The sequence below is a fragment of the Gastrolobium bilobum genome, unplaced genomic scaffold, assembly GCF_033153095.1.
Source record: "Gastrolobium bilobum isolate Gb01-03AN ecotype WA unplaced genomic scaffold, APGP_CSIRO_Gbil_v1 utg12160, whole genome shotgun sequence".
Taxonomy (NCBI): Eukaryota; Viridiplantae; Streptophyta; class Magnoliopsida; order Fabales; family Fabaceae; genus Gastrolobium; species Gastrolobium bilobum.
In genome coordinates this window covers 452,776-465,494 of record NW_026898262.1, presented here as the reverse complement: position 1 = coordinate 465,494, position 12,719 = coordinate 452,776, and the positions used below count along the sequence as shown (strand labels likewise).

At 33.1% G+C, this 12,719-nt stretch overlaps 1 protein-coding gene across 1 annotated transcript; it reads left to right on the top strand.

Annotated features, from left to right (window-relative positions):
- Positions 1 to 2,502: 2,502 nt before the first annotated feature.
- On the top strand, positions 2,503 to 10,758 carry LOC133314293 (GATA transcription factor 24-like). Its single transcript, XM_061515744.1, has 10 exons — positions 2,503 to 3,158; positions 4,136 to 4,222; positions 4,314 to 4,447; positions 6,872 to 6,982; positions 7,110 to 7,221; positions 7,616 to 7,675; positions 8,974 to 9,039; positions 9,125 to 9,199; positions 9,777 to 9,857; positions 10,103 to 10,758. The coding sequence occupies exons 1-10, from the start codon at positions 2,892 to 2,894 to the stop codon at positions 10,166 to 10,168; spliced, it is 1,059 nt and encodes a 352-aa protein (XP_061371728.1). The 5' UTR covers positions 2,503 to 2,891; the 3' UTR covers positions 10,169 to 10,758.
- Positions 10,759 to 12,719: the final 1,961 nt, after the last annotated feature.

Below are 12,719 nucleotides of genomic sequence, written 5' to 3'. Positions count from 1 at the left end.
TCAACTATTAGATTCGTTGGATTGCGATTACCATTTTATTGAGTTTAATATAAACATTTGGAACATCTTATGTTTCTTTACAAAATTGACGAGTATTATAAGTTTAGCTTTATTTTTTCTGTTAAATTATTGAATAATAAATATAATATACATTACATAAATTAAAAATATTATTTAATATCAAAACGTGTGTCGAAATCTAATACTTTTTAAAATTAACATGTCAGGGTATCGTGTCGTATCGTGTTCTGTGTTCCGTGTCAGTATCGATGTTACGTAGCTATGCTTATATCGTTGCTAAACAAGGATGCCTACGAGCTGGAGGTCCCTCACTTGGTTACAAGGATCAAAGCATGGACAAAGAGAAATTGGGAAGTGCATTTCAGCCACGTTAATCGAGAGAAGAACTCTTGGGCACACTGACTAGCTAAGGAAGCTCTGAGCATGGAGCTTGGATTATATATTTATCAGGAAATTCCTAGTGGGATTCAGGGTCTTTTAGCTTTAGATTGCGCTCAGGATTATAATCCTAGTGCCCCTGTTTTGTAGTTTTGTTTATTTTTGGATTAATCCCCTCCTCATTTACTAAAAATAAAAAATAAAATAAAATTGATTGAGATGTATACCGTGTAATTTTATGCACATAATTAAAAATTGGCTTGTTTTAATATAATTATGTCACGTAAAAGATTTTAATCAGTCAATTATAAATCAATAATATGTAATCAAAGTGATAATTTTTATTTTCTCATTTTATAAATTTTATCATTAAGATGATCATTCTTCTAACTTCCCACCTAAACAACTATTATCGTACGGTCGTACCCATATAAAGGACCACATTTTAATATTTGAACTTGAAAACTCTAGTAAGAAAATAAAAAAATTCCTTACGACTTAAAATAGTGGTTATTGATACTCTCTATCATTTTACGCTCATGCATTTAGAATAATCTGATTATATGCATTTTAATTTTGGGTTTTATTAGTCTCGTTTAACATAAGATAGTTAGTGAATGGATCCTTTCATGTGAAAAAGTGGTTATGTAATCATTTTATTTGATCACAACCATTCATTCAAAAATTATACACTTTTCTCTCTCTTATATCAGGAACAGTGACCATTTTGTCACGTTTGGACAAAAAAATTACCAGACTGCCACGCCAACAGTAAATTTTGCCAAACTGCCACGCGGTATAATACGCTACACAGTGTAGCGAATTATGCATGCAAGTTCGCTACACAATGTAGCGAAATATCCACGTCAGAACCAAAAAGTGTCATGTGTCAGAATTGTTGAAATTCGCTACATAGGGTAGCGAATTTCAACAATTCTGACACATGACACTTTTTGGTTTTGTGCATTATGACGTTGCATATTTCGCTACACTGTGTAGCGAATTACTTGCATACATAATTCACTACACTGTGTAATGAATTATGCCGCGTGGCAGTTTGGAAAATTTTACTGTTCGCGTGGCATTCTAGTTATTTGATCACAACCACTCATTCAAAAATTATACACTTTTCTCTCTCTTATATCAGGAACAATGATCATTTTGTCACGTTTGGACAAAAAAATTACCAGACTGCCACGCCAACAATAAATTTTGCCAAACTGCCACGCGGTATAATTCGCTACACAGTGTAGCGAATTATGCATGCAAGTTCGCTACACAGTGTAGCGAAATATGCCACGTCAGAACCAAAAAGTGTCATGTGTCAGAATTGTTGAAATTCGCTACCCTATGTAGCGAATTTCAACAATTCTGACACATGACACTTTTTGGTTTTGTGCATTCTGACGTGGCATATTTCGCTACACTGTATAGCGAATTACTTGCATACATAATTCGCTACACAGTGTAATGAATTATGTCGCGTGGCAGTTTGGAAAATTTTACTGTTCGCGTGGCATTCTAGTAATTTTTTTGCCAAAGCCTGGCATTTTGGTCACTGTCCCCTTATCCCATCACTCTCTTATCTGTCCCCTTATCTCATCACTCTCTTATCTCATCACTAACGAGTGATTGTGATCAAATAACATGACCACATAACCACTTTTCCACATGAGAGGATCCACTCCCAGATAGTTATCTTATGTTGTAAGGAGAAAATAGGTGAGTCCCACCATTACAATAAAAAAGGAATAAAAGAAAAAGATGGAGTACAGAAATCGAAGTAAGAGAAAATAAGAGATGCTCGTGTGAAAGGTAAGTAATATTTCCCTATAATTTTATTGCTTCCAAGATATGAGGGGACGTGTTTCTGTTTCTGGTAAAGGTAACTAACAACAAAAAAATCAGCAACTGCAATAATTTTGTGTTGTTTAATCAAGAAAATGACAAAAACAGAATCGAAGTGACAAACATATGTGTGTTCCAATCGAAATGACAAATCAGATTCCAATATCAAAATATTCGTTCTCAGAAATTATCTATAAATAGTTGTGTTCCACTTCCTCAGTTACATCACTAATATTCTCTTACTATTTACCAGCCGTCAGATCGCAACCGTCCTCTGCGAACCGTTAACTTCACAACTAATGTAGCATCCAGTACCGTACCGTACACCTTCACACAAGGGATAACTTCTTCGTTCTTATATCGGAACGGGGAAAACAATCGCTGACGCCGTCAACTAAAATTTCACTCTCATTCTGAGTGCGTTCAAGGAAACACGCTCTGTGCTTGTGCAGATCCTCTGCTTATTCGAATTTCTTTTTCTCTCTCTCTCCTTTCCTTCTCGAATTTTCTCAGAGCTTCCAAATTGAATTTCACGGTTCCAGTTTTGTTGTTGTTGTTGTTGTTGTTGATGGAAACGATATTTGATCGATGGAGCAGGCTCCGAAATTAGGGTTTCTGCTGTCGTGCGACGCGTGGGGAAATTGATGGCGGCCGTGAATCCACAGCCTCTGCGATTCGAGGACCCTGCGATACCCGTCGATGACGACGAGGTCGGTGAGTACGAGGATGGTGATGGTGGTGGTGGTGGTGATGCTATGGATGAGTTGGAGGAGGCAAATGCCAATTCAGTTAACGTTGCTGTGAGTGCAAATCATGGTCATGGGGCACTCGTTGTGCCTTCGCGTACTAGTGAGCTCACTCTTTCTTTTGAGGGTGAGGTTTACGTCTTTCCAGCAGTTACACCTCAAAAGGTAATTTTATCAATTTTTCGCACTTTTGTATGGAAATTCTCAATTATCAGTTGGAAAAAGTTATACTTACCATCATTTTAGACTTATCACTTTTACTCTTATTACTTGCTTGGTAATAAATAATGATACTTATGTTCTTTTAACACTGCTGGATATTCCCTCTGCTATATAATGTAAGAGTGTTGTACCAAAATGTTAAAAAATAATAAACAACACAAGGATTTGCATAATCACAAAAATTGAAATGTTTAGTAGCATGCTGATTGCCTGTTACCATTATACTCATCTAAAACTTCTTTCAAATCACACATAATGAAGCCATAGACAGTCAAATAAAATCCAATCCACAAAATAGTTTTATCTAACTGTATTCCGGTAAAGGTGATGTTATGTTAACGTTGACGTGTACTGTTGTGGTAGTAATGCCAAATGAATGATACTCTGCACTCTGCAGGGCATGTGGGCTGCGTGTCTATGCCTAAATTGATGTTTGACATAATAAAAAGAAAGGTATATGTGTGAACTGGAAAAGTACTGCTGACTTGTATTATTTACAGTCTGTCATTATTAATCTAGGCTGTGAAGTATCAGCCGTTTTTCTTAGACAGAGTATGGCAGAAAAATTCAATGCTCTATAAATTCCAAGACTGTATATGGAAAAAATTCCAATACAGTATATGGAATAAAGGGGGAAAACAGTTATTCAATGCATTATAGGTACTAAACTATTTTTAGAACAAAGTAATATAAATTACTAAATTTGAAAGTCAAATGCATATTTGGGTTTTGGAAGGAAGAAAGTGGACTATTGTAACTAGTGGATTGATAGAATGCAGAAAAAAATAGTATAGCTTATGGAATAAAATTACAACAAAACCCTGCATTCAAATTAGACATATTTACTGCTTGGCTCTTTAAAAGGATGATATTGGTTTTGCCTATTGAGGAAAGCTTGATGATCAAATTTAACACCGCAGGTGCAAGCTGTTTTACTGCTTTTGGGAGGACGTGATGTGCAGACAGCTGTCCCTACAGTTGAACTTCCCTTTGATGAAAGTAACACGGTAATGCAGATATTGACTTAACAAGAACATTTTTGTTAATTGTATTGTATTTTTGTGCCTGAATTTATGCACTGGCTATTGCAATCTCTAGGGAATGGATGATACTCCAAAGCGTTCAAACCTTTCACGACGAATCGCCTCCTTGGTCAGGTTCCGTGAAAAACGCAAGGAAAGATGTTTTGACAAGAAAATTAGGTACACTGTGAGAAAGGAGGTGGCACAGAGGTAAATAAAATTCCATATTGCACCTTTTCACCCCAAAAAGGTGATGACTTATTTCTAGGTCTATAAATTTGTCCACTGGAAAATGTCTTGGCTGTTAAAACAATGTAGTCACTCTGTTGTCTTACTTTTTATGGGATTCGATAATTGTGGTAAGTCTCTGCAAATCATTTGTATGTTTTGTATCTTGGACACATTGTCAACTCTGCACGATGTTTGTGAGTTGGCATCTAAATCATATTCCAGATAAGAGTTGTTTAGAATTGTTTTATTTTACAGAAAGTAAAATATTGGTCTCTATCCTCATTAAGTAGAGAGTAAAAAGAAATAGGAAAAAAATTCAAAAATCCCAATGTGGTATTGCTTTGAATCACTTACATCCCTATACTTTATGTTTAATCACTTAACCCCTTGTGGTTTTTTCTATTCACACCCCTCCTTAACACTGTTAGAAACTTAATTAAATATACCTACTTTACCCTTCTTAGAAGAAGAAAATAGAGTGAAAATAGAAGAAGAGAAAAATAACATCAAATGTTATGAAAACTTAAAACACTTAATAAAGGCTAAAAGAAAAAAAATAGAAGAAAAAAAGGATCAAACGTGTCTAAATAAAAAAAAAGATTAAGGACAAAAAAAATAGAAGAAAAAATAAGACTAATTATGTTAAAATTCACAATAGTGATAGAAATGACTACAATTAAAAAATAATAATATAAATGAAAAAGAATATACTGAAGACAAAAAATAGAAAAAAAATTTAAGATAAAAAATAAAATGAAAAAGAAATAGAATAAAAAGAAATTACTGTTGTGAGTTTCCAACATATTTGGTTTTATTTTTTCTTTTTGGTTTTTTTACCACTGTTGAAAGAAATAGAAGAAAAATAAGATAAAATATAAATAAAAGGAAAAAAAATCTGTGTTGTAAATTTTTATTATATTTGATCTTGTTTTTTTATATTTTTGCTCAGCCTATTCTATTCTTTTTTATTTGGGTATATTTGATCTTATTTTTTCTTTTCTTTCTTTTTTGTATTCGGTTTATTTTTTTTTATTTACATTTTTTTCATTTTTTTTTTATTTTAGTTTTTCTGTCACTATTGTGTTTTTTCAACAAATTTGGTCTTATTTTTTCTTTTCTTTTTGTCCTTAATCTTTTTTTTCTTCTATTTTTTTCTTTTAGTCTTTTATTAAGTGTTTTAAGTTTTCATAATATTTGGTCTTCTTTTTCTTTCTTTTTTGTCATCCTATATTTTTCTTTTGAGAAGGGTAAAATAGGTATATTCAATTAAGTTTCTAACAGTGTTAAGGAGGGGCGTGGATAGAAAAAATCACATGGTGTTAAGTGATTAAAAATAAAGCATAGGGGTGTAAGTGATTCAAAGCAATACCATAAAGGGGTTTTTGAACTTTTCCCAATAAATAAATCAACTTAATTGAGCTTCCTAATCCCCTTTGCTTAACTATCAAGGAAGTTTGTTGAGGAAAGCAATTTGCTTTAACCCATAAGGAGGTCAAGAAAATGAATACTTGCTTGTTAAAATCTCTACCATATGTTCCAGTGATAAGCAGTTAAGGACTTTCATGAAGTCCTCATCTCTTAAAAGTGAGTGATAAGAAGGTTCTCAAGCTAACAGGGCAAACCTAATACTCTCCCAAAATCGTGAAAAAGTTGTTCAAAAATTGCCTTGCCTTGTCATTGTAAAAATGAGTGGCTGCTAGTTTTTCAATTCCACCGTTTGCATTTATACAAATATTACAATAGGTAGTCCTTGTACTCCAAAGAGTGTTACCCGTTTCAATATCTAGATTTATCTTTTTATGAAATAGCATAGTACTCATTTATCGAACCAAGCCTTGCCTGCTAAGTGAGATTGGCTACACATATTAATCCACCAAATCGGGCTTTATCAAAAACCATATTTAGAGGAAACAGAATTTTCTTCTCACATGACCAAAAACTGTCTTGCACATGACATGGATAGTATTTAATTATTAATAAAAATTGAAACAAAAACTTTTCATGGAAAAATAAATTTAAATAGCTTTGCAACTTGGAAGAAAATTATAATCTAACTTACATTTGAACTTCGTCATCATGGAAAATTTATAATGTAAAAGAGGTTTATGTCTGGTCTGACTAAATTTGTTTTTATGTTGAACTTTCAAACAATGAAATCTTAGACCTGAGTTATTATCTGATCAGTGAGCATATTTCTTTACGGCTAAAGTAAAGAGTGAGGAACATAATGCAGTCCATGTTGATATATGGTATTGGTACTTAAATGCCATTTTGAGGTTCAATACCAATATTGCCTCCTTGTAGGATTTTATTTGATCTAGTTGTTTTGGAAGTTTGGTGTGTTCTTTTATATTTATAATTTTTTTAGGCTCTCAGTTTTCGTTCTCTTTTATTTCTTGTTAGGATGCATCGGAAGAATGGGCAGTTTGCATCCGTGAAGGAAGGCTCAGGTTCATCTAATTGGGATTCTGCACAGAGTTCTGGTCAAGATGGCACTCCTCAATCTGAATCTGCGTGAGTTTTAAGCTTATAGATTTCTGGCATATAAATTATTTCATTCAAATGTAGTGCTTCTTTTGTGTGTGTTTTTAATTGCATTTCTATAAACATTATCCCCACTCTGCTTTTTCACGCCTTTCAGACGTAGATGTCAACATTGTGGTGTCAGTGAAAATAACACTCCTGCAATGCGTCGTGGGCCAGCTGGACCAAGGACTTTGTGTAACGCATGCGGTCTTATGTGGGCTAACAAGGTTAGTCATTTTATTTTTTTCCTTTTATATAATCCCCATCTAAAGATAATTGGCAAAAGTTTTGGATTTCTTTAGCTTATGCAACTATTGTGTGTAGTTCTACTAAACCTTTGTCATTTATTATCTTTCATGGTGCCATTTCATTGTTCATTATTGGGACTACGGTCTCAATGGTATAGGAACTGGCTGGGACTTAATAGTAATTTCCCGTATGCCTTAGCAGTGGCAAATTAGATGTTGTGTTCTGACTATATGATGTCAGTCAGAATATTTGTTTCTTTTTCACCTTGCATTCCTGTATATCATACTTTACTGCTGTATTCTCTGTCTCTGTGATTGTCTGCACCTTGCAAATATCTTCTTCTCCCCTGAGTTTGCTTCTTGACTCTGACAGGGTACACTCAGAGATCTCAGTAAGGGAGGAAGAAATCTTTCTGTTGAGCAAGGTGATCCGGTATGTAAGATGGGGTGCTTAATGTTTTCCCAGATTTATTCTCTGATTGGAAGCCAATTGTAAATGCTAAGGGGGATCAGCTCTGCATATATTTTTTGTTATCAGTTTCAAAAGAAATGGTTTCAGCGATGGGTCTGTTTTAAATTCTTGGGTGGTGCAATAACTTAGTCAACTATTTTGGATAGGCAAAGAAAATCAATCTCTCTTTTTGGTGATGGAAAACAAAATTTCTTAGAGATAGTAAGAAAAAGACCTTTTGACACCTTTATTTATATATCTATATTAATCTTTACTCTATTATAATAGAATCAACCTCAACAACACCTTTAAACTAGTTGGGGTCAGTGACCAATGAAACGTACAAAAAGATTAAGAAATTTCTATTATAACAGAATATTAGAAAAAGATATACTAAAATTATTGAGCTAACTTCTTAATGTATTGCTTTCGTCGTGAACCCAAATCTCTATATAATTTTCTTTTTTCTGAATGGGCTGTATTGATTCTTTTAGGTTTCTTTTCTACTCCAGTAAAGATTCACCTGTTCTTTATTTGCACATATAGAACAAATACTGTAATACTACCTCTTTTTACTATGACTTTCTTTTTTTTCTGAATCTTTTATTTCATGTTTTCTGCCAAATATATGACATGATAAAAGTGGTAATCTTAGATATATTACCAATGAGAATTAGACAATATCTCAGTCATAAATCAAGGTATTGATTTACTAATTATATTCAGTCACTTTCCTTTATTAACAAAGTCAAAGATCACAGGTCAAAATCCCATTGGATTATGAAAGTTACTAGTTAAAGAATTCTGACATGCATTTGTAATTTATATGACAAATAATATTTTAAATAATATATCTGTAGCTAAATGAAATGCTTTTTGTCAACATTTGCAATTAAACTTCTGTCAAAATGGTACAAATAAAAATATACAAACCCATCGGTTTAGACTTTATGATAGTTACCTACAGATGGATAGAGTGTACGTTTACTTGAAAACAAATGTCATGTAGTTCTTTGTAAAAGATTTATTATTAAACGTTGGAATCCAATACAAGTTTTTGGTTAGGCACTAACCTGAACCATTTTTTTCTTATTCAAAAGAATTCCAAAACAACCTAACCCCAATGAGGGTGAAAAACAAACTTATTCATTAGTTTAAGTTGGGTTGGTTTGGGTCTTGGAACACTAGTTGTTTTGAATAGCCTTACCTGGAAATTTTAATCACATCATAAACCTAAAAACGCCAAGTGGTTTACCTATCAACTTGAATGGAATTTACAGGACACTCCTTTTGATGTCAAGCCTACTGTTCTGGCAGGGGAATTGCCTGGCATCCATGATGAGCAAGTAAAACTATTTAACATATTGCAAATTCATTATTAGCACTGCAAATGTTGTTCCATTTTCATACACACTTCTTTGGTGTATGCAGGGTATTTCTGAAGATCCTTCCAAGGCCATTGCTGCTGAAGGTTCTAATAATCATGCTGTAAACCCTAGGGATGAGGTAGTTTTAGATTTGTTTTTCTCTCTATATTCTTTCACATCCAACTCGGAGTATTCAGACACCTTTTCTCTGACAAAATGAGAGTGATAAGAACCTTGAGATGCACTATCCCAAAAGCTAGTTCAAAGGGTGAGAGTGCCTAAGGTCTTATAAACCCCACATTAGTTGCCCATACAACCAATATGGGACTCCAAGTCCCATACCTTGCAAATGCGTCCTAACATTCCACCACGCTCCGCAGCCTCAATGTTCACGTGGGCTGACTTTGCGCTAGTTTTTTTCCTAGCCCTGGGTGAACACTGCAATGCCAGTGTCACCAGCCGCACCGCTCGATTGCAACTGGGAGACATAGTGGAAGACTACGATACTGTTTGATAAGAACCTTGGGATGCATCACCCCAAAAGTTAGCTCAAAGGATGAGAGTGCTCAAGGTCTTATAAAATCCCATATTAGTTGTCCATACAACCAATGTGGGACTTCAAGTCCCATACTTTGCAAATAGATCCTAAAAGAAAGCTTTTAACGAGTTGTTATAATACTTATCTGATGGATGTGGGGCCAATTTTTCTTGTTCAGGAATTGCCTGAATGTGCGAAGCACTTTACAAACAGTCTGCCACTGGGAATTGATCATTCTTCGGCAAATGATGATGAGCAGGTATTCCTGTTTAAGTAGTTTGTTTTATGGTGTAATATTAGATATTCAACTCTTGTTTTCACAGCTCTGCACAAGTGTAGCGGTGGCTCCATCTTAGTTCAAGTAGCCCCACTTGAGCTTTTCCAATGAAACTTAAAATGGAGCCAACTATACATTTGTAAATGCAAGAGTAATGTAGGTAAAATAATTCTTTATAAGATGGAATTGAGTAGTCACTTCTTACGTGAGGCTAATTTGATCGACAGGAACCTCTGGTTGAGCTTTCTAATCCTTCAGACACGGATATTGACATCCCTGGAAACTTTGATTAGAAGGTACTAAATGATTCATTACGTCAGGGGTTTTTACATAAGTCCCACTGTAGTATATTCTTCGCTTACTAATTGATCTAGATGCAAGGATACATGCCACGAGACAATTAGGAAAATCTGGGTTATGACTGAATACTCAAATGAAATGGTCATTACTGATTAGCAAAATCTGGGTCGGGAAGCTCTTCTGTTCCCGATTAACATTATGTAGTCTGCGATATTGGTGCTGGTATAAGTGCCAAAATATTGTTTGTATATATGTTCTCGGATGATCTTCCTTGAGTGTTTATATCATGAAATATTCATTAGTTAGGGTTTGAGTTAATAAAATGCTGTCTGATTGTCCCTGACTATCATAATTTCATTGAGACCACCAAAGCATTGCTACCCTGGTTTTAGAATGAAATGGTGATAGCACTCGAGGATGGACTGCTTATTTGAATAACAGTTTAGCAGTGTGCTAATTTCGACATTTGATGAAGTTTAGACTGGTGTTGCTGGGCTCTTGGTCAGAACATTTGGATACGACACACTAATAGACTTCTTCCAAACTCCTGTACATATGCATATAAATAAAATATTTGTTTGTATCCCTGCTTTCTCCATCTTCTTTCATATATTGAATTACGTGTCATCTTTGCCACTGCATTGCCCCCACAGGAATTGCCCTTCTTGTTGTCATCTAATCCTAATATCATACTTAACATAGTTATATCAAAATAAACTTGTTAGAATTGATAAGCTACCTTAAAGTCAATTAACCTGTTTGTGCGAGTTAATTACAATAAATTATTTCTACACTAGTTGTTATACTGCAGCAGTAGAATAGGATAACCTTTTTTTTTTTTGGCAAAATAAAGTCAATTAACCTGTTTGTGCGAGTTAATTACAATAAATTATTTCTACACTAGTTGTTATGCTGCAGCAGTAGAATAGGATAACCTTTTTTTTTGGCAAAAATTACTGTTTTAAAAGTTTTATTTGTCCCAAATATAATAAGTTTGTTTTAATATTTAAGTTGAATCATTTAATATTTAATAGATACATCTACGCTAAAAAATTAAGTAAAAATAAACAAAAAGTAAAAGATTATTTAAACATTGTAAAAAAAAATTTGTGGAAAAATTTAAACATTGTAATTAAATAAGTAATAAATAATAACAATAAGTATAATTTCTAAATAATAACAATGTATAGATTAGATATTATTTAATGTTTTATTCAAAATTATAATTTTTTGTTACTGAGTATGCACATAAGTTTATATATAACCATCGGAGTTCACCAAATTTAGAAGATTTGACTCATTTAAATATATGATAAGAATGTTATCAAAAAAAAAAAAAAATATATGATAAGAACAAAACAATTTTTAAAAAAAAAAAAAAGTGATGGGCTACGTGACAACGAACATCATTTTTCTCAGTAAAAAAATATCTCTACTTGAGCAAAATTAAAAATAGAGTAAATATCATTTTTGTTCCTCAGCAATTTCACGATGTCCGCTTTAGTCCCTAGTAAATAAAAAGACTATTCGTGCTCCTTAAGAAATTCAAAATGGATTCATTTAGTTAAAATTGTGGTCCTCACAAATTCAAAAAAAAATCATATTAATCCCTTAAAAGAACTAAAATGGGTTTAGGGATCACGAATAGCCTTTTTATTTGCTAGGGACTAAAGCGAGTATCGTAAAATTTGCTGAGGACCGAAAATGATATTTACTCTTAAAAATATCAACCCTTGGAAAATACAGATGCGGTTGCTTATCCATTAATTTATGGCTAAAATATAATTTATGCCTTTAAATTTTGATGATATTTTTGAATTACCATCTTATATTATTAATTGTTTCAATTAATCCTTTATATTTTATAATGCTAACACATTAACATATAAGGGTGTTAACTTTCAATTTCTCATTTTGTTCTCCTTCTCAAATTTATTCCACGCTCTTATGTAGATGTTGTTTTCTATCCTAATTTTGTGCTGTGTCAAGTATTTATATGTTAATACCAAAAGATTATTTTTTTCTTTATTTAAAATCATGATTTCATACCACCGGATTTGGACGGATTCTAAAACAATCATCTAAAATTTTAATCGAATATCACATAACTTTTTTATAATCATTTAAAATCCTAATTGAATACCAATGAATTTTTTATTCAAAAATACTCGGTTAAAATCCTTTAAAATTTCAATTCAATACACCCACTTAAATCACTCTTCATCCCATTTGTGACTTATACAAAAATCAATACGTTGTTGTGTGCGCACGTCAAGATATACATCATTTCCATGTACATTCAAAATCGCACTCCTTCCATAAGTGTTACGGATCTTGAGATCACCACTCCAAAAGCTAGCTCAAAGGGTGGGAGTGCCCAAGGCTAAATACTTGACACACAGTATAATACTATATAGGTTAAAAATAATTTTTTTTGTCAAAAATACCTTCTAATAATGAATTTATATATTTGGATTATTTTTCTATAGATATATGTTGATCAGTGTGTCCAAAAAATTATTAATTTTTATAAAATTAAAAATA